This window comes from Hyaena hyaena, unplaced genomic scaffold, assembly GCF_003009895.1.
Source record: "Hyaena hyaena isolate Hyena2069 unplaced genomic scaffold, ASM300989v1 scaffold_0, whole genome shotgun sequence".
Taxonomy (NCBI): domain Eukaryota; kingdom Metazoa; phylum Chordata; class Mammalia; order Carnivora; family Hyaenidae; genus Hyaena; species Hyaena hyaena.
In genome coordinates, this window is record NW_024080632.1 from 5,767,501 (window position 1) to 5,795,079 (window position 27,579).

A 27,579-nucleotide genomic window follows, 5' to 3' on the forward strand; every position below is an offset into this window, starting at 1 on the left:
GGGAGGGTCCTGGTGCTCAGGAAAGCCCACGTGAGTGCCTTCATGTATGCCCACTCTCACCCAGAGCCACCTGTCTGTTTTGCCATTGGACCTCAAATCCTAACCGTTTTCTGAGTGCAATTAGCAGGTGAAACAAGACGATGTTCTTGCCAAGAAGCTGTGGCACTGTCTTTGCTTTGCATCTGTTGCTTTTGAAGTTTAAAATTCAGAGCAGAATGGGTCTCACTCTGTCAACGTGATCAGAAGGAAAAGGTCAGCCTCTACGGCAGTGGAGGGCAAAGTGCCAAGGCCCAAAGGGTCATGGGCTGGTGAGGACCACTTCTGCTACTAGCTCATCCTTAGAATTCAGATACCAGAGAGAACCCACATTGGTGGTGGTTGTCCCTGGGCTCTAGTGTCTAGCCCTTAATCACCTTCCTTGCCCAGCATGTCCATGAAACTTTATTCTCTGATCCCCTCAAAGATTAAAAGCCCACACAGAAGAGAGAGCTATTGCTGGGAATGGTAATTCAAATCAGTGACAGTGATTTCACAAAATGAAGCAAACCCTTGAGACCAAACAAACGTCTCACCAGAATCTCTGTACCAAGAACAAAAGTGGTCCAGTGTGTTTGGACTACTGAGCAAACCTGCTATGATTCACACCTGTTGAGCTGAGGCTGACTAGTTCTTTTTTCTTTAAAAAGAAAATGCTCCTCACAACTCAACACCCCCCCCCCAAATAATCCAATTAAAAATGGACAGAAGACATGAACGGATATTTCTCCCAAGAAGACACCCAGATGGTCAACAGACACATGGAAAGATGCTCAACATCACGGGAAACGCAAATCCAAACCACAATGTGGTATCACCTCACACCTGTCAGAATGGCTAAAATCAACAACACAAGAAACAACAGGCGTTGGCAAGGATGTAGAGAAAGGGGAACCCTCTTGCACTGTTGGTGGGAATGCAAAGTGGTGCAATCACTGAGGAAAACAGTATGGAAGCTCCTCAAAAAATTAAAAAGAGAACTATGCTGTGATCCAGTAATCACACAACTGAGTATTTACCCAAAGGATACAGAAATACTAATTCAAAAAGATACATGCACCCCTTTATTTTATAGCAGCATTATTTACAGTAGCCAAATTATGGAAGCATGTATATATATGTGTGGAATATTACTCAGTCATAAAAAATAATGAAACCTTACCATTTGCAATGGACAGAGCTAGACAGTATTATGCTAAGAGAAATACGTCAGTCAGAGAAAGACAAATACCATATGATTTCACTCATATGTGTAATTTAAGAAACAAAACGAGTGAATAAAGGAAAAAAGAGAGTGGAGAACAAACCAAGAAACAGACTCTTAACTATAGAGAACAAACTGATGGTTACCAGAGCGGAGGTGGGTGGGTGGGGGGGCATGGGTGTAATAGGCGAGGGGATTAAAGAGTACACTTATCAAAGGGCATCTTGTTGGCTCAGTTGGCAGAGCATGCGACTCTCCATCTTGAGGTCGTGAGTTCAAGCCCCACGTTAGGCATGGAGCCTAATTAAAAAAAAAAGAGTTCACTTATCATGATGAGCACTGTGTAATGTATGGAATTGCTGAATTACTCTATTGTGCAGCTGAAATTAATCTAACACTATATGTTAATTATACTGGAATTAAAATGAAAGAAAAAAATAAAGAAAGTGTTCCTCTCTAAGGGTTCAGGTATGGTACTTCAGCCTCATCCTGTGCTCAGATTCAGACCAGCCTTCCCGCAGAGAGAGCTGTTTGACCACACATGTCAGAAGCCTTCAGAAGGTGCACAGCACCAACGTGGCAGCTCCACTTACAGGACTTGGGCACAAGGGAGTAGACAGGAGTCAACAAAAGATGTGACGACAGGGGGTTCGCTGCAACACTGATTGTAAAAGCAAAATATTGGGAACAACCTAAAAGGAGAACAATTGGAGGCTGGTCAGATAAATCCAAGTACGAGTTGCAGTGAAATTCCAAAATGATGCTGGAGGAATCTATCTCTTAACTGGGGGTAAAAAAAAAGCAGGCTACAAAGCAATATATAGAAAATGACCCTATTTTTGTAAAAAATGCATATATATGTATCTGCATACAAAAAAATCTAGGACATCCACCAAGTAACTAGAAGGGACTAGATGATTGGATTTCAGGTATTCTTATTTTCTCCTTAAAAAAAAAAAGTTTTATTTATCTGTTTAAAGAATCTCTATACCCAACATGGGTCTTGAACTCCTGAGATCAAGAGTCACAGGCTCTTCCAGTGAGGCAGCTGGGCACCCCTTTCTCTTTTTTTATCTGAAAGTTATACATTTTATGACATGAGATTTGTTATTTGTGTAATTGTTTTTAACTTCAAAAAGGAGGAAAAAAATAAAAGACTCCCTCATAACCTTTTCTAATTGCTTGTGAGTCTCAGACTCTAGAATCCCCACTACAATAACTGACCACAAGAGGGCTCCCAAGTGCCCTGCGGATGTGAAGCTGGGCCATGGTGAGAGAGGGCAGACTCCCTAGCCTGTGACGAGCCCACAGGCACTACCTCATTTCCAGAAACCCTGAGCCAGATGCCAGTTCAGATCTAAAAACACTGCCCAGAGGGGGCTGAACCTGCAGAGGAAAGGGATTCCTGGAAGTAATTTGTGCAGCCACCATGGTGACTAGCTCCACAGCGCACGTGAATGTTGTTGTCTGCGTCGGGATCTTCTCCCTGAAAACTGCCTGTGTGCCTCCACATTCTCCTCTGCAGGGCAGCAGTGTCGCGCCTACCGGCTGCCTCTCCTGCGTCCAAGGGTGAAATCCCGCGAGGCCATCGGGAAGCCCCTGGCAGACATCCATCGCCCAGTGGCTCGTGGAGATTGAGCCGGCCCGGCTGCTGGTGCAGAAAGATGATAGGGGCTGAGGTGGGGGTGAGGGACTCCATCCTGGAAATCGTAGACACTGACTCTCGCCCTGTTCAGCAACTCATGGAGAAAGAGCTTGGCTCCTTGACATTAATAGCTTTGCTTTAATTCTGCTTGGAAGTATTTAGGCAGCTTTTCAAAAAAGGAAAAGGGCAATAAAAGAAGTCTGAACTTTCTGTTTACTGGCCTGGTGACCTTCTGCCCAAGACAGCCGGCCAATGCGGCCCACATGCCCCCCCTTTCCCTACCACCACTTTAGCTGTGCCCAGGCTGGACTTCTAGGCCCCCGGTGGTGCAGTGTCAGGCAAATTGAATTTGTTCCAGCAAAGGAACTAACCAAAAGAGATTTATTTTCAAGTGTGACATCATTCCTTAAGGGGCTCTTTCTGAGTCCCTCTCATGGGCAGGCACGATGCCCACACTGACCTTTCCTTCTCCGGCTCTTCACGGGGCAGCCTCCACTCCTTAGCAGAGCGGCCTCAGTAGTGGGGGAGGGCAGCCCAGGCTCAAGTTCCTGGTTTCCTGAACTCTAGTGCCAGATAAGAGAGGAGGCTCTCAGGGGCCTCCCTCAGACGCCCGACCCAGGGCAGAGCCCTGTGGCTCAGTTCCCCAGAGTCCTGGCTGGCCGTGGGCCACGGTCAGGCTGGAGACAGAGCTGGCTGTGGCCCTGAGGGAAGCACATGCCGCTCCTCGTGCTGCCTTCTATAGGTGCTGGTGATGCTCCCTGTCATCCGGGAAAACGTGTCCACGCTCCCATGTTCCCGAGCCTGCCCTTGGCCGAGCACTTGCTCACACAACATCCTGAGTCACCCTTGCAGTCACCATCACTGAGTCCTCCATCCCATCTCAGTCAGTGCTGGGCACAGCCCATGCACCAGGCAGGGGGCTGCCTTACAGAGCTTGTGGTCCAGCAGGACCTCAGGTCTCTGTTTTGAGCTGTTGTTTCCACTCCTTGTAAGACTGACTGTTCTTCCGAGCAGTCTGCCCCCAGGTTGTGCCCTCCGAACCACATCTCCTCGTCCTTGCAGGCTGCAGCTTTAGACATTGCCATGGTGCGGACAGTGGCTTCTCCATGGCCTGCCAGGCGACGGATGATGCTTTGGGCACAGACTGTGGACTGCTGGCTCATTTGCACTTCCCTTGCCTTCAGCTGCCCAACCTCTTGCAAACTCTCTCCGCTGCTTATCACACTATGCGTGTGATTTTCTGTTTCCCTCCGGAACCAACTCTGTAAGGGGACCCCATTCCTACTCCACTGAATATGAGGAAACAGAGGCACAGAAAAGTGAAATGGCTTGTCTAAGGTCACTCAGCCTGCAAGTATCTGATCTCAGATTTTTGGGAACGTAGGTCCTTATTACAACAAAGCCCAGCCTCCTAACCATTCAGTGATGCCTCCTTCCCATCTTAACCTAGAGAGTTCCTGGAGGCAGAAGTCACCTAGTGGAGCAGATTTGGGGAGTCTGGTGTCCATGGGGATGGCAGGTGTGGCCCCGCCTGAAGTTTTCCAGGATGTTAGTTATCATGCAGGTGTGAGACATCCCTAGGAAGATAGCTGTTGTGAGTGGTTCTGAGCCTTACGAGCAGGTTCCCGGGGCCCTTGGGGATATGGGCTCGCCCAGGGCTTCCTCCTTCCTGCCTTGGGCCTTCGGAGGAGCGGGGCTGAGCAGTCCTCTCGGCTCAGTCCTTTGCCGGGGTCCCTGTGCTGCACTTTGCCAAAGGCTTTGATGAAGTGCAGGGGCAGCAGCGGCCAAGGTGGAGTAAAAGCACTGCCTTTACGTCATCAGGACTACAGCACTGGACCAGCACTGCTGCCCCTGCAGTGCCCGAAGCTCTGAGTGATGTGCTCTGAAAGGGGTGGTATGTACGATTCCTGCACCCTGCCCAGCAGCTCCATCCTGGGACAATCGCTGTGAACTGAACATTTTTGGGTCCCCACAGAAGACATTTCTGCGAGTTTGCTGTTTCAGGCAGGAAGGAAGGGCATTAGCTGAGGGCCGAATGGGTTTTGTACAGAGCCTGGAAAGGTGGGTACAAGACTGCGTGCCAGACTGGGAAGTCCATGCCTCCTTTCTCCCTGGCTGGGGTGTAAAGGCTGTGGGGATCTGAGCAAATATTAGGTGGCCTGTGGGGGCAGTGGGACTGTGCGCTTCCTGCCCCTTAGGGTCCTCCCCAGCAAGCACGGGGCAGCCATGACTGGCCACAGCCCAAGGACCCAGGGCCAGAGCGCTCCAGGGAAAATGAACCAAAATCATGACGCTACTGGCATCTGATTTTCTTTGTTTGAATGTCCACAGCCCAGGACACCAATTAAAATAGTATTTTTGGAAAGGGACACAAAAGAGTAAGAAATTATATCAGAGAGACATTGTGAATGTTCTCAAAAGGAATTGAGAATAAAGGTTCACACCACAGCCCCTCTGTCTCTGTGCATCAGCCCCATCCTGACATTTGTATTTACGTAGGATCCTCCCGAGTGCATTGGCCTTTATGTACTGGGGGGTGGGTGCAGGTGTTGTGGCCCCTGGTAGGCCCTGGATCGGCCACCTCACCAACACTCATGTAAATGTCACCAAAGAACTAAGCTTTCTGTGTGTGAGGACCCCTGCAACTTCCACATACTTCCATCTGCTTCATAGCCACACGGTATTTGGGGGGAGGGGAGATGGCAGATGACATGACATCACTATTAAGAGAGCAATATTCTTCTCTTGGGGGAAGGTAGAAACGCTCACTTGTTGAGGTCTGAGTTCTTTGAGACATAGGTGACCCGTGAGCCCAGGTGGCATGCAGAGATAAGCTACTGGGTATTCGGACCCAGTCTGCTAATCTGATGATCATTTGTGATGATGTGGCCAACAGCTACCTTCCCCTTTTCAGGTCGGTCTAGCTGGGGAGGGACTGTCTGCCTGGTCCAGTGCGTTGCAGACTCGACCTCCGCTAGGGCAGTGCTTTACCCAAGAGCATGCCTACCAGCTGCAGCCCGGGCTGTGCCATTGGTCTCCTGGAGAGTCTCGGGTGGCTTGTGAAAGGGCTCCCCAGACGTCCTTGCCCCAGCAGTCTGGGGAGGCAAGCCCTCCTCAACCACACTGCTTGCTGCTCATGAAAGCTACAGTTCCATTCAGACTCCCAAACCAACTGCCATTGCAACACTTAGCCACCCTGGCAAACAATCTTTTGCAGACTCTGTCAGGGCTCGGGCATAGCCTGAGTTCTTGCCTCTGGCCACAGGAGGGAGGGGGGCATTTTAAAAAAGGAAGTGCCTCGGTGAGTGGTTTGGCCCATCACGTGGCCCTCAGAATTTCTCTCATGGCCTCAGAGGCTAACCTTGGCTTGTTAAGTACTGCAGCTGCAGGGATGAAAATAGAAGCCTTGCTGTGGGCTGACCTCACGTCTTCCTCAGATTCTCCGCTGCAAAGGCTGGAGGCACTCGGGCAGGAACAAGTCATGGAAGTCTCTGAGATACAAACTCCAGGAGCCCCTCCCTCGGGGGCTCCAGTTCCGTTACAAATCCCACTCACCAATGTCAGCTGCACCCTGACTCTGGGCCTGGCCTGGTCTAGGCCTTGGAGAATGTTCAGGTAAACAAAACAGGAGCTCACATCTCACTGGGGGATGGTGGTGAGTATCCCCAGACCATGGTGGGTGATGTAGACACTGTTGGGCAGTTGGAGGGTTGGGGCTCTTGGGAGCTCATTCCAGAAGATACACTTGAGCCATTGCTGCATGACAAGAACACGCAGGCAAGGGTGCTCCAGAAGAAGGAAGGGCACAGACAGAGGCCTGGGGAGCAGCGCAGGATATCTGGGGTAAGGAGCAGAGCCAATAGAGATGTCATATTACATGGGGCCTCAGGGCCTTGGTCAGGAGTTTGGTAATGATTCTAAATGTGACAAAGTGGTGACTTTAGAAAGTGGTGTGATAGGACTTGATTTGAATTTTAAAAAGATCCTTCTGTTCTCCAAAATTCGCCAGGCTGAAGAAGGAATAAAGGAAGATTATAGCTGACTTAAAATTCCCTAACATTGCACACAGCTCTAAAAGAACCACCTGCAAAAATTAAAAAAAAAAAAAAAAGTGTCCGGCTCTAGATCTCAGCTCAGGTCTTTTAAAAAAATATATACATATTTTATAGTTTATTTATTTATTTTGAGAGAGAGAGAAGCATGAGCAGGGGAGGGGCAGAAAGAGAGGGAGGGAGAGAGAATCCCAAGCAGACTCCGTGCTATCGGATACAGGGCTCAAACCCATAAACCGTGAAATCATGACCTGAGCTGAAACCAAGAGTCAGAGGCTTAACAGACTGAGCCACCCAGGTGCACCTCAACTCAGTGTTGATCTCAGGGTCATGGGTTCGAGCCCTGCATTGGGTCCTGCGCTGGGCGTGAAGCCTACTTAAAAGAAATAAAATAAAATTTAAAAGTGGGGGCAGGGCCTTAAGAAGATACAGAGCAAAGGATCCAAAGAATACAGGAAACTGAATCTGGTGCTAATCTGATGTTTTTCCCAACTTCAACAAACAGTGGGCATTTGGCCCGGCAGCACGATGCTGCCAGCATTGCGTTTCTCTGGAATGGGACTCATTGTGTGGTTGTGGGTGCGTGTCTGGACGTGAACAAGCTTGGCATGGTAATGACTGTACCTGACCAGTTTTACTGTGACTACTAAGCATCTTGCCATTATCCTGACGTGGCTGGACCTGCCTTCTTAGCCGTGGGAAAGGGAGCAACACACGATCATAACAGCCGAGTTTTCCTTCTCATGGCAATGTTCTATCCCCGAGCAACTGAACTCGTTCTCTTCTGTTCCTCTCTTGACAAGCACTGGGGGCTAAGCTTCTGTAGGGCTGGGCCCCGCAGAGGTCCTGTGGCAGTCAGATGTCCATGGGGTTCCATCAGGATTGACACCCAAGGCAGGGGCTGTGAGGCCTCCCTGTTCTGCCTCCTCATTCTCCCGGAAGCAACACGTGGGCTTGGCACCCACAGGCTGCCTGTGCTCCCCCAAGCCCTGATTTTGGATACTGTCACATCATTCCAGAATAATCCTTTAGAGGCTGAAAGAAAGACTGAATCCCAGGAAGCTGGCCTGGCTGGGCCCCCCTCAAGGCAGCAGCTGGAAATGATCTCAAAAGAACAGGCTCCGCGTTCTACATCACATACCCCCATCTCAGAGTACCCACTGGTGGCTCAGAGATGGCCCATGTCCGTCACCACCCCGGGTTCTAGAGCTCTAGGGATGACTGGGCATGCCGGGGCCATGTTGCCGCTTGCCCCTCTGCAGTCATAGTGATGCCCTGTGGAACCCCAGGGCTGAAATAATGGTTGAACATCTCTGAGACATCTTAGTTGGTGTTCACACTGCCCTCTGTGCTGCCACATGGCTACAGACTTATACCCTCTGTCTGTCTCGCTAAGGTGTGTGAGCCTCAGAGCACACAGATAGAGGAGTCACAATCTGGGGTCCAAACCTGTGATCATCTGTTGGACAAGTACTCTGGAAGCAGAGCTTCTTTTGACCAAGATGGCTGAGTAGAGAAATGGCTTCTGGGAATTCGGTACCATAGCAGCACTGCATAGATAACACAGGGTAAAGAGCTGTCAAAGAAAGGGTCACCTGGATGGCTCTGTCAGTGGAGTAGCCTACTTTGGCTCAGGTCATGATCACACAAGTCGTGGGTTTGAGCCCAGCAACAGGCTGTGCTCTGTGCGGACGGCTCTGAGCCTGGAGTCTGCTTTGGATTCTGTATCTCCCTCTCTCTCTCTGCCCCTCTCCTGCTTATGCTCTCTCAAAAATAAATAAACATTAAAAAAAAAAAAAAAAGATACAGAGGGGGATGCCTGGGTGGCTCAGTCTGTTAAGCATCCAACTCTTGATTTCAGCTCAGGTCACGATCTCAGTTTCGTGACTTCGAGCCCTGAGTTGGGCTCTGCGCTGGCAGCATAGAGCCTGCTTGGGATTCTGTCTCTCCCCCTCTCCCTCTCTGCCCCTCCACCCCCCTCTCAAAATAAATAAACTTTAAAAAATTAAAATAGCAAAGATAAAGATGGACACTAGTTACAATGGGAAAGATAGCTATTAATCAATAATGTCCTACTGCAATAGGGAAGAGGTTCCAGCATAAAGCAACCTCAAGTTCCATTTTTATAGGGGCATTTTCAAGGGAAGGAGGAGTGGCGGGGGTTGTACAGGGAATTTCCTGCTCATTTACAAAAATCACGAAGTGAGGGCGGGTCCATGTGAAACCCCTTTGGGTTTGCTAACTGGCACTGGCCTATTGAAGATAGGTTCCCAAGCCTCCCGCAGAGACCCCGAGGACAAGTGCCCTCCTCTCTTGAGGTGGGGCAGGATCAGAGTAACTTTTTTTGATAGCTGTGAATTTTCTCAGGCAGCATTTTCCTTGGGGCTAAGGTCATCCTAGTGATGCAGCCTTGAGTTGCCAGAAACTATGTTGCTGTTTGTTCAAGTCTTTTGATGTGGTGAGGCGGGGGTGGAGGTGGACTAAATCAATCGCTGTGCTGAGAGTCTGCAGAGTTTGCAGGGCTCCTTTGAGGGCTACTCAAGAAGAAAGCTGGTGAGAATTTTGTTGAAGAGGGAATCTTTGTCAGCTACGGATCTGGATTCCAATGGCTCTGGGTTTGGATCCCGGCTCTGTGACAGACTAGCCGGGCCGTGTTGGGAAGCCATTTTCCATCTGGTAGAGTTTGTTTCCTTTTTTGAAAAATGGAGAGAACAGCATTTCCCTTCCAGGACGTCTGGGGATGAGAGGAGACGATGCCTGGCTTATAAGAAGGCTGCAGTGTCTGCCGGTTTTTCATGTGTGGCTGGAGTCCAGAGGGGTTACAGAGGAAGGAGGCTGTGCTTCATTTAGATTCAGGCCTGTGCTTCATTAAGATTCAGGCCTGTGGGGGCTCTGTCAGCGTCTAGGCCCAGCTGACCAGCTAAGACTGCAACGTTTCTCAGACTATAATGTGCAAAGGAATCCTGTGGGGTTCTGATTAAAATGCAGACTGTAATTCAGCAAGTCTGACAATGTTGCTTGTTTGGGGACCCCATCTGGAGAAGGAAGGGTGAGGAGTGTGGTTAGACTCCCGTGATCCCTGGCCGTGAGGGCCACCACCTGGATGGAATCATTGCTACTAGGTATTTAGTACACACCAGGTGCAAGAACCATATATATTATTTGTATCCTTACAATAATTGGCAGTTATTTTTCCCCTGCCCATTTTAGAGGTGAGGAGACTGAGGTTCAAAGAGACTTGCTTAAGATCACACAGGTGGTCAGTGAATTTGAACCTAAACTCAGAGACTGCAGAGCTCTTTCCACTCTGAGGCATGGATTTTTAGGGTTTCTAAGGGGCTTCCTGAGAGGTGCTGGCTGCCTCACCTGGAAAAGAAGGAGGAAAATGAAGCCCCATGTAGTCAAGGGGAGCATGCCCTGCCCTAAGTAAACTACGTGATTTTTTTTTTTTTTTTTTTTTTTGATGATTCTACTTTCAAAGCTGGGTAATCATGGGGTGCCTGGGTGGCTCAGGCGTTTAAGTGTTCGACTCTTGATTTTGGCTCAGGTCATGAGTAGGGAAAGGGTTAACATTAGGCAGGGCAAGATTAGGGACCCCTGGGAGGCAGGCTGCAGCTGCTAGTGGGAGGCTGAGGGAGCTGCAGGGTTTTTTTTTTTTGCGGGGGGGGGGGGGGGCGGTGGATAAATGTATCTCAGACTGGCCTGGGCTGGATGCCATGAGTGGAGTCTCACAAACTTTCCGATAAGGTCCCAATAAAATGTCAGGGACAGAAATCCTCAGCAGCTCCCCAGTCAGGCCCCCTCTCACCCTTGAGAGCTTTATACTTTCTCTCAAACACTATGGCTTTGCTCACTCCTGCTGTCCTTGAGATTCGTTCGACTCAGTGAGGCAAGAACCAGAGTCTCCCCCTCCCTCCTGTAACAATGACCTCATGGTTCCCAAGTTCCGGCCCCACGACAGGCTCTGCACTGACAGTTCGGAGCCTGCTTGGGATTCTCTTTCTCTCCCTCTCTCTCTATTCCTCCTCCAGTTGTGCTCTTTCTCTCTCTCAAAATAATTAAAAAAAAAAAAAGCCGGGTAATCTAGGAGATACCTCCTTACTGCCTCGGTGGACTGGAACGATGTGCCCTGTTGGCCTGGCTGCATGTGCCACGTGGTGAAAGATCGTGGAGTCATGAGTGTCTGTGGATATGCAAATAAGGAGGGTGGCCTGGGCCCAGGGCTCCACCCCATTTCCCTCCTGCGTCTGAGGCAGAGTATCTTCCCGTTTTAATGTTGCTTTGAATTGCCCACCTCACATCGATTGTTTGGCAAGAAAAAAACCAAAACTTCCATTAGATAGTCAGTGCATCCCAGGATATATACTAACTAATCAAATCTCACCATTCAGTGACTCCAAAGGACGCCTTTGTTACCACCTGTTTCAGAGAGCAGATAGAACTGGGTTATTGAAAATAACAGGGGCTCTCACCATGAAATGTTTTAGATTATTGCAAAGCTAAGAGTTTGTATTCGTTCCCAGAGCGACTGAAATGACTCTTAGTCACTTGCGGCCTCTCCCAAAGATTTCTGCACAGCGAAGGGTAGTGCGGCTTCCTGTCAGAGTGTTCATACGTCTACCGGCTACCTCATGCTCAAAAGACATTTCATTTTGCTTACTTACTTCTTCCCCTGGCTTCACTCTCCTGCCCTTTCTTTGTTAAAATTTTTTAACGTTTTATTTATTTTTGAGAGAGAGATAGAGACAGCATGAGCAAGGAAGAGTCAGAGAGAAAGGGAGATACAGAATCTGAAGCAGGCTCCAGGCTCCGAGCTAGCTGTCAGCACAGAGCCCGACGCGCGGCTTGAACCCATGAACCATGAGATCATGACCTAAGCTGAAGTTGGATGCTTAACCTACTGAGCCACCCAGGCGCCAGGCGCCCCTGAAGAGAGAAGAGAGTGAGCAGGGGAGAGGGGCAGAGGGAGAGAGAGAGAGAGAGAGAGGAAAAGAGAGAGAGAATTAATCTTAAGTAGGCTCCCCGCGGAGCATGGAGTCCGATGAGGGGCTGGATCCCACGACCCTGAGATCATGACCTGAGAATCAAGAGTGGGCTGCTCAATTCACTGAGCCACCAGGCTCTCCTAAAGATTTTATTTTTTAAGATATATATATATATATTTTTTTTTCTTGTAATGTTTTACTTATTTTTTTAGAGAAAGAGAGACAGAGTGTGAGCAGAGGAGGAGAGGAGAGAGAGGGAAACACAGAATCTGAAGCAAGCTCCAGGCTCCGAGCTGTCAGCACAGAGCCTAATGCAGCACTTGAACCCATGAACCATGAGATCATGAGCTGAGCTGAAGTCAAATGCTTAACTGACTAAGCCACCGAGGTGCCCCAAGGTTTTATTTTTAAGCAATCTCTACAAGCAGTGTGAGGCTCAGATTTATAACCCTAAGATCAAGAGTTGCACACTCCACTGACTCAACCAGCCAGGCAACTCTTGCTTTTTAACTTTTCTTTGCTCTGGTCAGCTCTCTTCCTGGCAATGAGTCCATGGACAAGGGGCAATGGAGAACAAGAGAGAAAGCTGGAACTAGAGAAAAAAAGCTTTTTTTTTTTTTTCTCCTTTTAAGTAGGTTTCATGCTTAGCATGGAGCCCAATGTGGGTTTTGAACTCATGATCCTGAGATCAAGACCTAAGCTGAGACCAAGAGTCAGGACGCTCAACCCCAAGTGCCGCCCCCCCGCCCCTCCTCTTTTTTCTAATCAGAACAAAGACTTCCTTATGAACAATAAAACAAATTGAAAGAAAGATAGAGAGAAAAGACCAACACACTGTCAGGGAGAAATCCAAGTTAAGAGTTAAATTTGAGTTAATGCTTTGGACAGATGGAGCCACACGGAGCCACAAGTATATTGGGATTCCAGCACATCCAGCTGATTTTGGTCTGCAGTGTTTGGATGGCTTTGAACTGAAGACCGTGTGAAAGCCACTGACGAAGGCTACTGTGGTTATGGAAGATGTCCCCAGAGGATGGGATTTGGCCTGAATCATGATAGATGAGATTTCCTTAAGCAGAGAGGGTATGATGGGCATTTGGAAGATACCCCCCCTCCCCAAACTAAGAGACCAGGGGCAGGAAAGCTGTTGCGGGAGATGGTTAGCACCACAGATGAGCAAATTAAATGAAATAAATCTGTGAACCAACATGTATGCTGTACTGAGACACACGACCGTGCACACTGGTGGGACCCAAGCATGCCGTCGCCCGCTCTCTCAACATATACGAATGTCTAGGAGCTAACACATTTCTCCTTTCCCAGCCCACAACCAACGTTATGGCTTCCCCCTCCTAGTGACCAGCACGGGGTAGAAAGGTCAGCACCATCTTCCACTCCTCCTTCGCTCTCATCTCACACAGCAACCCATCAATTCTGTCTCCAGGTGCTCCCTCCCAGCCATCCCCATTGCTTCTAACGAGGCCCTCATCACCTCTCATGTCAGCTGTCTGCCACTAGCCTGTCTCCTGTCTACAACCAGTTTTCTATGTCATCTCCAGAGGCTCCTCAAAGCAACATGTGCAAACTTATCACTTCCAAGCTTAACTATCTTGGTTAAGAGAAATGAAAAAAAAAAATGATGATGATACAAGACGTATAAGAAAGATACAGTGACAAAAACAGCATCTTACCGGGATACAAAGTCACAGACCTAGGCAACAGAAGATAGTTCAGAAATACTCACCTGCTTAAGGGCACTTAGGATACAAAAAGACAGCTTTTCATAATGATGGGGGGGAAGATGAATTATTGAATAAGTGATGTTAGGAACCCAAAAAATATCTAAAAAAAAAAAGAAGAAGAATTGGATCCCTAAATCTTTCCTTCTACCAACATTAATAAAAGAGTCACATTTGAGAGTATAAAATACAAGCAATAAAAGTGCTGGAAAACAAATACATAAACATTCAGTAAATTGTGTTGGGAAAACTGGATAACCAGAGGCAGGAGAATGAAACTGGATCCCTATCTCACATCACTCATCAAAATTAACTTGAAATGGAATAAAGAGTTAAACATAAGACCTGAAGCCATAAACCTCCTAGAAAAAAATAAAGGGAAAAAGCTATTTGACATTGGTCTTGGCAAGGATTTTTTTTTTTTTTTTTTTTTTGCCTATGACTCCAAAAGCACAAGTGTCAAAAGCAAAAATTAGGGGGCACCTGGGTGGCTCAGTCGGTTAAGCGTCCGACTTCGGCTCAGGTCATGATCTTACAGTTTGTGGGTTCGAGCCCTGTATCAGGCTCTGTGCTGACAATTAGCTCAGAGCCTGGAGTCTGCTTTGGATTCTGTGTCTCCCTCTCTCTCTGACCCTCCCCTGCTCATGCTGCCTCTCTCTCTCTCTCTCAAAAATAAATAAAACAAAACAAAAAAAAAAAAGCAAAAATTAGTAAGTGGGACTACATCAAACAGAGAAGCTTCTGCACTGTGAAAGAATCAACAAAATGAAAAAACAACCTGTGGACTGAGAGAAAATATTTACAAATTATATACCTGATAGGTTAACATCCAACCAAACAAAAATAAAAAACCCAAACAAAACCTACCTGATTAAAAAAATGGGCGGGAGGGGAGGCGCCTGGACGGCTCAATCAGTTAAGTGACTCCTGACTCTGGTTCAGGTTGTGATCTCATGGTTCGTGGGTTCAAACCCTACATTGGGCTCTGCGCTGACAGTGCAGAGCCTGCTTGGGACTCTCGCTCTCTCTCTCTCTTTCTGCCCATCCCCTTCTCTCTCTCTTAAAAAAAATGGACAGTGGAACTAAATAGACATTTTCCCAAAGAAGACACACAAATGGCCAACAGGCACATGGAAAGATGCTCAACATCATTCATCATCAGGGACGTGCAATTGGAAACAATAATGAGATACCATCTCACACCTGTTAGAATGGCTATTCTCAAAACCACGAGACAGAATTGTTGGTGAGCCTGTGGAGAAAACGGAATCCTTGTGCACTGCTGGTGGGAAGGTAAATTGGTGCAGTCACAATGGGAAAACAGTAGGAAATTTCCTCAAAAATTAAAAATAGAGAGGCACCTGGGTGGCTCAGTCAGTTAAGGGCCTGACTTCAGTTCAGGTCATGATATCCCAGTTCATGAGTTCAGGCCCTGCATCAGGCTTGCTGCTGTCAGTACAGAGCCTGCTTTGGATTCTGTCTCTCTCTCTCTGCCCCTCCCCCGCTCTGTGCTCCCCCATCTCTCTCTCAAAAATAAATAAACGTTAAAAAATTTTTAAACAGAAAAAAAAATTTTTTTTAAACAGAACTACCATATGGTCCAGCAATCCCACTTCTGAGTACATATTGAAAGGAAATGAAAACAGGGTTTTGAAGAGATAGCTGCACTTTCATATTTACTGCAGAATTATTCACAACAGCCAAGATATAGAAACAACCTAAGTGTCCAGTAGGAATAAAGAAAATGTGGTACATAAGCATAACGGAATTTAATTCAGGCATAAGAGAGAAACCCTGTCATTTACAACAACATGGATGAACCTTGAGGACATTATGCCCACTGAAGTAAGTCAGACAGAAAGATAAATACAGTATGGTCAGGACACCTGACTGGCTCAGTTAGTAGAGCATGCTACTCTTGATTTCAGGGTTGTAGGTTTGAGCCCCATGTTGGTTGTAGAAATTACTTAAAAAATAAAATCTTGGGGCGCTTGGGTGGCCCAGTCAGTTAAGTACCCGACTTCGGCTCAGGTCATGATCTCATGGTTCGTGGGTTCGAGCCCTGCATCGGGCTCTGTGCTTACAGCCAGCTCAGAGCCTGGAGCCTGCTTCAGATTCTGTGTCTCCCTCTCTCTCTGACCCTCCTCTGCTCATGCTGTCTTTCTCTGTCTCAGAAATAAATAAAAACATTAAAAGATTAAAAAAAATAAAATCTTTTAAAAAATACTGTATGATCTCTATTATACTTGGAATCTTAAAGAGCTGAACTCACAGAGAGTAGGATCGTGCTTACCTGGTGCTAGTTGCTGAAGGAAATGGGGAAATGTTGGTCAAAGGGTACAAGCTTCTAGTTATAAGAGGGATAAATTCTGGGGATCTGGTACAGCATGGGGATTACAATGACCAGTATTGTATTTATACTTACATACTTCAAAGTTGCTAAGCGAGTATACCTCAAATGTTCTTACCACAGAAGAAAAGAAATAGTAATCATACAACATGAGAGAGGTGTTAGCTAATGCTATGGTAGCAATCATTTTGCAATACATACATAAGTGTATCCAACTGTAAACTTACACAGTGTTATATGTCACTTATATCCTCATAAAGCTGAAAAATGAGTAAGAGAAAATATAGAAGATATTTTAAAAATAATCTGAGGGGCACGTGGGTGGCTCAGTGGGTTGAGCAACCAACTCATGATGTCGGCTCAGGTCACGATCTCTCAATCCTTGAAACTGAGCCCCGTGTTGGGCTCTGTGCTGACAGTGAGGAGCCTGCTTGACATTCTCCCCTCTCCCCCCGTTCCTCCCCTGCTTGCTCTCTGTCTCAAAATAAATAAATAAAGATTAAAAAAATAAAAAGTATATAATCTGAGTGGAAGAGGCTTTCTAGGCATGACAAAAGTCAGAGACAAAAGAGAAAATACTGGAGAGGGGCACCTGGCTGGCTCAGTCAGAAGAACATAAGATTCTTGTTCTCTGGGTTGTGGGCCGGAGCCCCACGTTGGGTGTGGAGATTACTTAAGTAAATAAATAAACTTAATAAACAGAAAACAGTGGACAGCCTCTCTTACAACAACAACAACAAAACCCTTAAGACAAAACAAAACCCAAGAAGGCATAAACTAAGTAAAAAGATCAATGATGATGGCAGAAAATATTTGGACCATATATGAAATGACCGAATGTTAATTGCACTGATGCATAGAAAGCACCTACAAATCAGTTGTAAAGAAACCAACAACAATCCAAAAAAAAACTGAGCAAGGTACCTGAACGGTGAGCTTGTAGCAGAGGAAGAACACAGGACTTCATATAGGCAAAGAGGTTCCCGCTCACTCCTAAAAAGGGAAATGCAAATTAATGTGATCGTGAATTGCTATTTTTCACTTATGTGATTTTTAAAAATTTTTTTATGTTTATTTATTTTTGAGAGAGAGAGAGACAGAGTAGGGGGAGGGGCAGAAAGAGAGGGAGACACAGAATCAGAACCAGGCTCTAGGCTCCAAGCTGTCAGCACAGAGCCCAATGTGGGGTTTGAACCCACGAACCCCAAGATCATGACCTGAGCTGAAGTCGGACGCCTAACTGGCTGAGACACCCAGGTGCCCCTCACCTATATGATTAATAAAGCTTTAAAAAATCTGATAAATTGTATGGCTGACGGTATGTGGAATTCATATATGACAGTGTGGGGCGGTTGTAAATAAATTAAACCTCTACAGAGGGTAATACAGCAATATCTAGAGTAAACCCTTGAACAACACAGGGGTTGGGAGCACTAATTCCCCCCACAGTCAAAAATCCACATGTACCTTTTGACTTCCCTAGCACTTAATAGCCCACTGTTGACCAGAAGACTTAGTGATGACATAGTCAATTAACACATATTTTATGTTATATGTATTATGTACTGCATTCATACAATAAAACAGGGTACAGAAAGTGTTAAGAAAATCATAAGGAAAAGGAAATATATTTATAGTACTGTAAAAAATCTGCATGTTAGTACCTGCATGGTTCAAACCTGTATTGTTCAAGAGCCAATGTGTATATTTAAATTGTTAATATCTTTTGATTTGGCAGCTCCATTTCTTTTTTTAAGTCTTTTTTTTTATGTTTTATTTATTTTTGAGAGAGAGAGAGAGAAAGAGACAGCATGAGCAGGGGATGGACAGAGAGAGAGGGAGACACAGAATCTGAAGACAGGCTCCAGGCTCTGAGCTGGCTGTCAGCACAGAGCCCAATGCAGGGCTTGAACTCACCAACCGTGAGATCATAACCTGAGTTGAAGTCGGACACTTAACTGACTGAGCCACCCAGATGCCTCTAGCAGCTCCATTTCTATGAATTTCCCAAGTAAGTCAAAGATATACATTTTGGCATTGTTTATAATGGCAAAAGATTGGAAACAACCTAAAAGTCCATCCTTGGGGGATTAAATAAAAATGGTACATGAATCCAATGGAATTCTGTGTAACCGTTAAAGAGAACGGAGGCACCTTCCTTGTGTGCGGGTGCAGAACTATCTCCCACACCTATTAGGAGAAAAAAACAAGATGTCTTGAAGAAGGGGAAGTGGGGGCTGAGTGCTGCATTCACAAAAGAGGGCAGTCGGTTCACTTTTTAGTTTATCTCTGCAGCTTACTCCAAACTTAATGTCCCCTCTTCCTGGGCACACAGCTCATTTCCCAGACTCCTTTATTTGGAGGAATGACCAAGTGACTGGATACTAGCCGATGAAACAGTCTCAGTCATAACAACTTCCCATGTGCCATCTTTAATGCTTTCTTCTCCTGTGGGTTTCTGAAATGACAGTGAGCTCCAGGGTGACTTTGGGAATCACGTATGCACATCAGGATCATACAAAGAACAGAGCCTGGGTCCCTGAGCTTCTGTCTGGAGGGGAACATCTGTGTGAAACTCAATGTGAACAGGGACCTTATTGTGCTTTCTTACTGGAACTCCACGGCATACCTGTTATAGGAGCTCTGTTAATTATTTCTTTATCCTTTTGATATCATGTTAGCTCTTCAAAGCAAAGCCAAGGAAAACACACACACACACACACACACACACACATACTGAGTCTCCTTCAGACCTTAGATCAACACCTCTCCCTGGTATGTAATCCCTGGGCACTGGTCAACCTCTTTAGCAACGCAGACACCTGCTGCCTACATGTGCCCCTTTACTCTGCTTCTCTGCTGTCAAAACACACTTCTCTTGGCACAGCCCAGCTCTTCCTGCCAGGTTTCTTCACCTCCTCCTCCTGCTTTTGCTGATATTATCTGGAATGACATGCACACATCAGACCCTGCATCCATCGCCCTTTCCTAGCAAACCTCCTCTGATTCCTGTCTCCCCACTGTCCAGCTCCAGGATATCCCTGGAATTAAACAGTTTGCAAGATCCTTGCCTCCAACCCTGCTCTCTTGTCCGTTCTCCATAGAATGAGAAACCAGTTGAGTTTAAGATGCAAATTAAGCAAGTCACCCTTCGGTGAACTCTTCACCACTGCCTGTAAGACCTTCTGAAAACAGTTCGGGTCTCACATGTCACTTCCTGACCACAGGACTTAAAGCAGTGCTCTCTGCTCCTACTCTGTCTTCGCTCTATTCGTTTCCTTCACATTCCTCACCCCTTTCTGAAATTACTTCCTGCTTGGTTTAAGGTCTGTCTCTCCCTACAGAGTGTAGCCCCCAGAAGTCAGGGCCAGGCTCGCTCCGGATCAGGCCTGTCCACATTAGGGTTCAGGCACACATAGGGATTCAATGGGCGCTGAATTCGCAAGGTCGGGTTAGTACATACACCCGGCGCCGGCGCGGGGAGTGCACAAAGGGGGCGCGGCGGGGGATCAGTCCACGGCCTTGGGTGGGATGGGGAAGGCGTAGGCAGTAGGCCCTGGGGCAGCTCCGCGGGGGACCCGCGGGAAGTGGCAGACACGCCCCCCCCGGCCCCGCCTCGCGCCTGCCCATTGGCGGCCGCGCCGGGGGCGGGGAGAGGTCGCGGTTGCCGCCGACCCCCCCACTCCCTCCACCGGCCGGCCACCCGGCTCACGTTGTCCCAGCATCGGTCCCCGCGCGCCCGCTCCCACCGCAGCATGTTGCGCGCCGCCGCCGCCCGTCTCGGGCCCCGCCTGGGCCGCCGCCTCCTGTCGGCCGCCGCCACCCAGGCGGTACCGGCCCCCAACCAGCAGCCTGAAGTCCTCTACAACCAGGTGAGGCCGCCGGGCCGGGGCTTTGTTCTCTCGGAGAGACGGAGCTCACCGGGTGGGAAGGCCCTGAACCTCTTCGGGCTCCAATTTACCCAGGCGGGGCTCGAGCCGTTTGCTGCGCTTGATCTTTACGCACAGCTTCCCTTCCTGCCAGCGTTTTGGCTCCTTCACCGCCTCTGACAGCCCACCCTCCCTCCGCGTTTCTTTATCCAGTTGTGACTTTGGCTACTTACTTGTTTTCGTCCGGTCGCCGTCCGCTCTCCTGCGCCAACTCTCGGGGTTCCATCCCCCCCCCCCAACTCCCAGCCTCTTAGTCGCCGCAGTGTCTGCACAGGGCCTTCACCACCACCCACCCTGACGATGTGTCCACCAGAGTCCCTCTTGGCAGGAGCTTTTCTGTCTTTTCCGTGGTCATTTCTGAATCCTTAATTCGTCCCCGCGTCCAAGGAAGTCCAAACGGAAAAACTAGAAAAGGAAAGGTCCTTTTCAGCCAAAGTTCACCCATTCGCTAAGGAAAAGGCGAGGCTGCAGGCAGGGAGAACCCAGGTCCACTGCTGGGAATTCGGAAAGGGTGCCAGACCTCCGTTTGTGGGGTGCAAACCCCCCAATGGTGTCTGGGCCTCCCAAGGAGCTGGTTGTCTTCCAGCAAACCAAGGAGAGGCTTTTCCAGGGTAACACAGATTCCCAGAGGCCAATTCCTTGCACCAGCAGGACTTTGGAATCTTTTCTCTTTTGATCTTTGACTTTGGGTAACGTGCTGGAATTCACAGAGAAGGAAATCATTATGAAAAGAGTGTTTTGTAGGTGCAAGAAACTGTGGCTTCAGTTTCTTCCGTAAAGTGGGAAGTGGGTCAGAGGGTGAGCCCGGGGCCTCACGCACTTAGCAAGCACTTACAGCAGTGACAGCGCCGATTCTCTGTGCACAGCCTTTGCACCTGCCACTGTTCGTGTCCTTTAATCCTTATAATGGCCCAGTTAGGTTGGCATAGGGTTCTGTAGAGCCAGTCCCTGGCCAACAACTTTCAACTGTGGACCTGCTTGTCTGGTCCGGAGCGGTGCTGCAGATCTGCACACAGGGGATGGCTAAAGGCACATCTGTGTGATAGGAAGGAGTGTTACAAATGGTCATTCACGAGGCAATAAAAACAGATAAAATTCCTTTTGCATCACACAAGTCCCAAATGCAGCAGCTCTTCTTCTTTTGGTAGGCTGCTTAATGAGGAGCACATGCTTGTAAGACTTGAACATCAAAAAGATCAGGCAGAAATTTCCCTAAGGGAAAGGTATCAGCATCCTAAGCCTTTGTGGCACAAGATCTAATTAAGGTCTTCCTCTTCTGTGGTCACATGGAGGTGAGGGAATGACATTCAAATGAACATGCACGTGGGACTTGTAGATAGCACGGGTCTCGCTCTCTAGATTTAGTCTGGGGATGTAAGTTGGGGAAAAAGTGAAATCTCCCCACAGGTGCTTTTCTTTATCACATTTTTTAAGATCATAAAAAGCATACTTGCTTGCTGTAAAAATGCAGAGTACTGTAAAACTTCCCCAAAACCCCCTCCCACTCTCCCCAAGAGCACCGTTAACACAGTCTGTGATCTTGCATTTTCTCTGTGTGTGTCCGTGCACCCGCATGAGCGAGCATGCACCAGATTTTTTTTTTACATAAATGAGATGCTAGCACTTACCATACTGAAGCACTGTCTCATTGAACAGTGTACCTGACCCTTCTTTTTCAAGCAGTACGTTTGTATCTTGTTTATTCTTCCCAAATGTTGCAAAGCACCCCACCATGCTGGAACTGGCTCAGAGTTCCTTGGGCTGTTTTCAGTATTAAGTTGTTGCTCAACTGCTGGCGGCATGCCCAAGCCTTATCTGAACTGTGTGTCTCTAGGAGTCAGGGGCTCTAGGTACAAACTAGATCACACTCCTGGACATTTCCCAGGGTGTTGCTGGATCCTTGAAGTTCATTCAGCTATTCTAGAGTTGAGTTTCCCCAAAAAGGAGTTCTTCTGATAGACGGTGTTCTTGCCAAGGGCATCTGGGGTGGGGGAGATGTTTGGGCTTTTGGGGGAGTGTTGTACTTCGGGCTTGTAGGGTCTCATCTGGATGGGTGAGAGGGGCCCAGGCAACAGGTCTCCTTGCCACCTCTTCTCAATCCGAAAGAGGATGAGGGGTGTGGTTTGGTCCATTTTCCTCTTGCCTCTCTCTACCTGTCTTGGGCGAGGCTGCAGGGTGGGTAGATTTACTGGTGAGGTTAGGACGATTTTAGGACATGTTCTCCTTCCCCAGCTCACGAGCAGGGACCTGCAGAGGAAGCTGATGATGGCCAGGCTTCTTGAAGACCAACGTTTCTTATCCTTGGCAGTTTCAGGGACACACCTCTGTCCACAAACTGATTTTCATTTTTCATTCTTCTTTTCTTTCCTGACTTGGAGACTAACTAAGATCTGGGAAGACAACTTAAAGGAAAACCCAAGGGACTGTGGCTTTAGCAAAGTAACCTCTCTGGATGGAGTGTGACTAATACTTTTATCTTCAACATCACCAGTTCACGTTGGTTGATAATAAAATACCCCGAGTTAAGCCATGTGGATTTTCTTTCTTTCTTTTTTTTTTTTTTTAAATGTTTTATTTATTTCTAGGAGAGATAGAGACAGACAGTGTGAGCAGGGGAGGGTCAGAGAGAGAGGGAGTCACAGACTGAAACAGGCTCCAGGCTCTGAGCTGGCAGTCAGCACAGAGCCCGACGCGGGGCTCGAACCCACGAACCGCGAGATCATGACCTAAGCGAAAGTCGGACGCTTAACCGACTAAGCCACCCAGGCGCCCCAAGCCATGTGGATTTTCAAAGCTCCCGAGGTCAAGCTGCACTGCTTTTCACGGTCGACATTATGGGGACTTGTCTTCCCAGTGTTAGTCGTCAGTGCCTGGCCTGCCTGGCGTAGGGCCTAATCTCTCGGTTTTGCTTCTCTGCGCTTGTGGTGTCCTTCCTGTTTGTGGGAGTCTCGCCAGGGGTTTGGTGCCCAACTGTGTCCCTGCCCTTCCTGCCTTTTCAGTGTGGCCTCCTCTTTATGATGAACTGTGGAAAGTCAGTTTTACCAGTCCGGAGGTCGTTTTCCGAGTTAGGTGCACAGATATAGCTGTTATTCTGGTATGTCTATGGGACAAGGTGAGCCCAGGATGCTCCTAGGCTGCTGTCTTCCTGACTCTCTATGTTGGTTGATAATAATAATGAAGATGAAAATATTGTTAGATACCATGATGTGCTCTGGACTCAGACTACCTGTCACTGGTTAGTGCTGATTTGGGCAGGTTCATTCATTCAACAGACATTTCCCGAGTACTCCCAGTTCCAATAAACAAAACAGACAGGAATCCCTGTCTGTAGGAAGCTTGTGGCCTGGATGGTGGAGACAGACAAATAAGTGCAACACATAATATGGCCAAGGCAGTCAGTGCTGTAGAGAAAAATAAGGCAGGGAAGAGGGCGATATGGAGCATGGTACAATTATTTAACTCTGTACCTCAGCTATCACATCTGTACAATGGGGTAGACATCCCATATACATCATTGGGTTGCTGTGAGGATGAAGTGGGGTCATCCTGATACATCCCTTAGCAAATGCCCCACTCGGGGCTCCCTGTGGCTCCATATTTATTTAGCCGTAAGTAAAAGCTGGGAGAACAGTGATGCTGTTGAGCTTACAAGATAATGTGAGGTAACTGCTTTATGTGGGTGCTGTTGCAGTTGTAACTTATTTCCTGAAGGGTTGAGTTAGGTTATGGTCAAGCTGAAATGGAGGTTTGGGGTGAATTAAGTTTGTGTCTTCTATTCTTAGCTTCTTGACCACAGCACTCAGGAACTAAAGGGAGAACTGACAAAAAGGAAATTAAGACAGGATCTCCCTGTATAAAATTTTCTGATTATAATATTAATACATCCTCAGTACAAAAAGTCAAGCATTCCAGAGGTCTGTGAGGTAGAAACTCACTGGAAAATATATAGGCATGCACAGATGTTCACTGTCACATAGTTTATATTAGCAAAAAACTTAAGAAGCCAGCTTGCCATCCATAGGGAAACAGATGAACAACATATGTTATAGTTACGAGGAGGAATAATTCAGTGTGTGTGGTAGTTATAGGAACTAGCTGGAGCTGTATGAATAATGGGCCTCAAAAACAATGAATGTTTCAGCGGGGGGGAAGGTCTAGGGTTCTGCAGATATGAAACTAATTAAAACTCCCCCAAACTTTACATTGAATGTGAATAGACCTATCTCCATATAAAGTGTATAAAAATGTATAGGAAGGAAAATGCTCATTGGTGTGAGGGTGGAGAGTGCCAGGGGGCGTGGAGGGGGGTGGTCGGGAGGGCTGCATAGGGAATCTGCTTGCAGGTAGTGATCGTAGGGAACTTTGGCTTTATTTAAGTGTTTTGTTTCTTTAAAGTAAGTAGCCTGTAAGCAAATATAAAAAAAAGAAAGTGACAGGCCTCGGATTATCCCATATCAGCAGATAATCACTGCCAACAGGTAATATATGTAGAATAGGAATTTGATTTTCCTTGTTTTCCTTGGGAGAGTCTTATATAATGAGCTAAAACCTGTGTTGGGCTAAGCAGTGGTTTCAAGTGGCTTTTATGCTGAATGAATCAAGTGAAACATCTCCACACTGATCATACTGGTTTTATGGCTTGTGTAGGAGTTTTAAGATCTTTTGTATAAATAATAGATTCAGGCAACCCAGAGAGTCAGAGGATTTTACCAGACCTACGTAGGTTCTTCTGCTTCTAACAATAGTTCTATTTTAAATGAACACAAATGCTTTTGATTACCGCCTGCCTCCCCAGAATCTGTGGAAACACACTGAGTTACAGAACGCTTGTGTGTGGTATTGAGTTCAAATTAAAAGGACAGGTATATGTGCTGCAGACATGCGGACAAGTCCCAATTGAATAATCATGATCACAGATCACTTAGGATCTGTCAGGTCCTGTGCTGAGGACGTGTAACTAGGTTTTCACCTTTCGTCCCTCCATCAACTGTGTGAACCGGGTATTCTAGTACATCATCTTACAGATGAGGAAACTGAGGCTCAAGGAGGTCACATTCACATTAAGCAGCAAGTATGAAACCAAGGCTCAACTCTGACATGCATGCCCTTAGCCATATGCAGTGTTGCCTCATGACCAGGCCCTGTGGTCAAACAAGGATGCAGATATTTAAGAGACAACGGACTTTGAATATTTGAAATCAGAAGGGAGGTGCCGTGTTTGTGTTCACATGTTTATACCCAGCGCCTAGCACCGAGATCAGAATATAATTGCTGCTCAGTAAATATTTATTCAAGGCATGAATGGTTGCCATTTATGAGACTCTGTTTATAATTTTGTGTTCCAGTAGCAAGGGATGGGAACGCAGTATTTCCACTTAAGAGAGGCATTTTCAGAGCATTTGGGAGTTAATGGGAATAAGAATATGGAGACAGGCAGGGAGCGCTAAAATTGCCCAAGGGGAGTGATTGCAGCAAGACAGGTGTTGCCAAATCATAAGCCCAGAGAACACCAACCAACTGACCCATGCCTGCATGGCAAACAGCCCACCCAGTCCACCATAGAACCAAGCCTCCCATCGTGGAAGTGGTGACAAATTCCAGGAACACACAAGGAAAGGCCCTGGGGGCTGAGGAGGGGAGGAGAGGGCTGGGGTCTCTGGCCTTAATACTAAACTGACCCCGAGGTTTCTAGAGGATCGTGTGGAGAAATGTGAATGTGCATGGCGTTCAGTGTTTGTCTTGAACTTATCTTCTCAGGGTCTTGTGATACAAAAGACAGCATCTGGTTTCTTATTGGACAGAAGTTACCTAATTGTCCCTGAACAGCAGATGCCAGCAGGAGTCTCCCCATGACAGAGACCCACCCCCTCTGCTCCCTCACGTTTGGGGAAAGTAACATATTCCAGGGATGCACGTTTCCCAGCTAACAGATCCCCAGTTCTTTCATCCATCAAACCTTGAATTAAAATCCTTCTAGAATGCATCCTGTAAACTGGAGCTACTGAACACCATTTAGCCTATTACTGGAGACCTTGGGCAGATTATGTCTGTCCACTGCCATGGGGTGGAGGTAGCATTGGAATAATGTTCTGTCTTCACCTTGGCTAGGCCTCCGCCCTGGGCTCCCAGCTCTGCTGTCCTGCCCCAACTTCTCCTGCAGTTCCGCTGTCTATACAGCAGTCTGTCCCAAGTTGACAAAGGTCCACGTCCAAGGATGTTTGCTGCCGCAGCATTGTTGGGAATAGTGCACGTGTAGGAAATGGTTATATAAACTGTGGTCTGTTCGCACTTGCGTCCTGTAGTCTCAGCACCCCTAACCCCAGCGCTGCTGGGATCCAGAGCCCCTCTGCTGCCCCGCCCCCTCACTCTGCAGCCGCGGGGCCCTTTTGGTTCTTCCTGTCCCCAAGCTCTTCCTTCAGGTTCCCCCTCAGGTGCCTGATGACTTCCCGATCTGTTTCTCACTGTCGCCTGTTTGTTTCTGCTTCTCGCTTGGTCTGTGGATTGCATCTCTCCTCCCCAGGACTTTGTAGCTCAAGGAACCAGGATGCTTTTTCACTCTGTGCTCAGCATGGTGATGGCACTCTGTTAAACAAACTTGCGACTGCATGGAGGAGTGAATCCCAACTTGTGTCAAATGAAGGGAGATGTATTTACTAAAATGTGTAGAAAATACAGCACGTTGATGGAGAAACTCTGTGAGTTTGCCAGCAGTCCAGATTCAAAGTGTCGGCTCCTGATGTTGCTAGGATATCACTCTGCATGTTGCTCTGCTTCTAGAAACTCGAATGAAGAAGTATGAGCTGGGGGCACCCCTCTCCACCCCCAAAAGAGTTAAGCCTGTTAGAGAAGTGAAGCTTTGGGTTTTGGGCCAAGAGGTTATGAAACATTTGGCCTGATGTCTGCCCTTGTGTTTAACATAAATGAAATTGCTGTGAAGCTCTCCTCGCTCGGAGCAGAACTGTGGCAGAAACTCATTGTCCCCGATGGGGGGGCAGGTCAGGGAGGCCACTGAAGTCTGGCTCTAGGAGGAGGGAAATGGAGATCTAAACAGAAGGAAAATTCTAGGCTCCTGCTAGGCAGATTCTGGCTTACTGGATCAGTTTGACGGGAAGATGGATTGTTGCAAATTCAACAGTGGAAAGTGACCCAGCAAATTCAGGGCTCTGAAAGGCAAATAGGTGCCAGGGCATGGTCTTCCCAGGGTTCTAGTCTAGGATCCGAGGGACAGTGTGGGCCCTGCCCAGGGAGGAGGGAGTGAGGGCTAGGAGAGCAGCTGACTGGCCCACCTCTGCTTTCTACTTCCTGATCTTTGCAAAATAACAATGAAAACTTTTTCAGGACAAACTGATTTTAGTATGCTGTGGTACAGGGAGTAACCCTAAAATCCTAAACATCTTTAACCTGAGGGCGTGCAGGATCTGGAGTGACTGCTGTGGTGAGAGCCACTGTGTGCGGCTCCTGGCTTCAAGGCTTTACACCCCTTGTCACATTTAATCCTCACATCTGCCCCACACACATTCTCTCCGGGGACCTATGAAGCACTGAGGAAGTGAAGGGACTAGCCCAAGGTCACAGCCTGTGAGGGGTAGAAGCAAGATTCCAGATTCTTTGTGGCTTAGAGGTGGGTGCATTTTACGCC

At 47.5% G+C, this 27,579-nt stretch overlaps 1 protein-coding gene across 1 annotated transcript in view; it reads left to right on the plus strand.

The window, feature by feature from the left end:
• The first annotated feature begins 19,691 nt into the window (after positions 1-19,691).
• ALDH2 (aldehyde dehydrogenase 2 family member) overlaps positions 19,692-27,579 on the plus strand; it is a 28,038-nt gene continuing 20,150 nt past the window's right edge. The window contains exon 1 of the mRNA XM_039242977.1: positions 19,692-19,883. Coding sequence (XP_039098908.1) covers positions 19,767-19,883 — 117 coding nt within the window. The 5' untranslated portion in view covers positions 19,692-19,766. The remainder of the gene's footprint in view (positions 19,884-27,579) is intronic.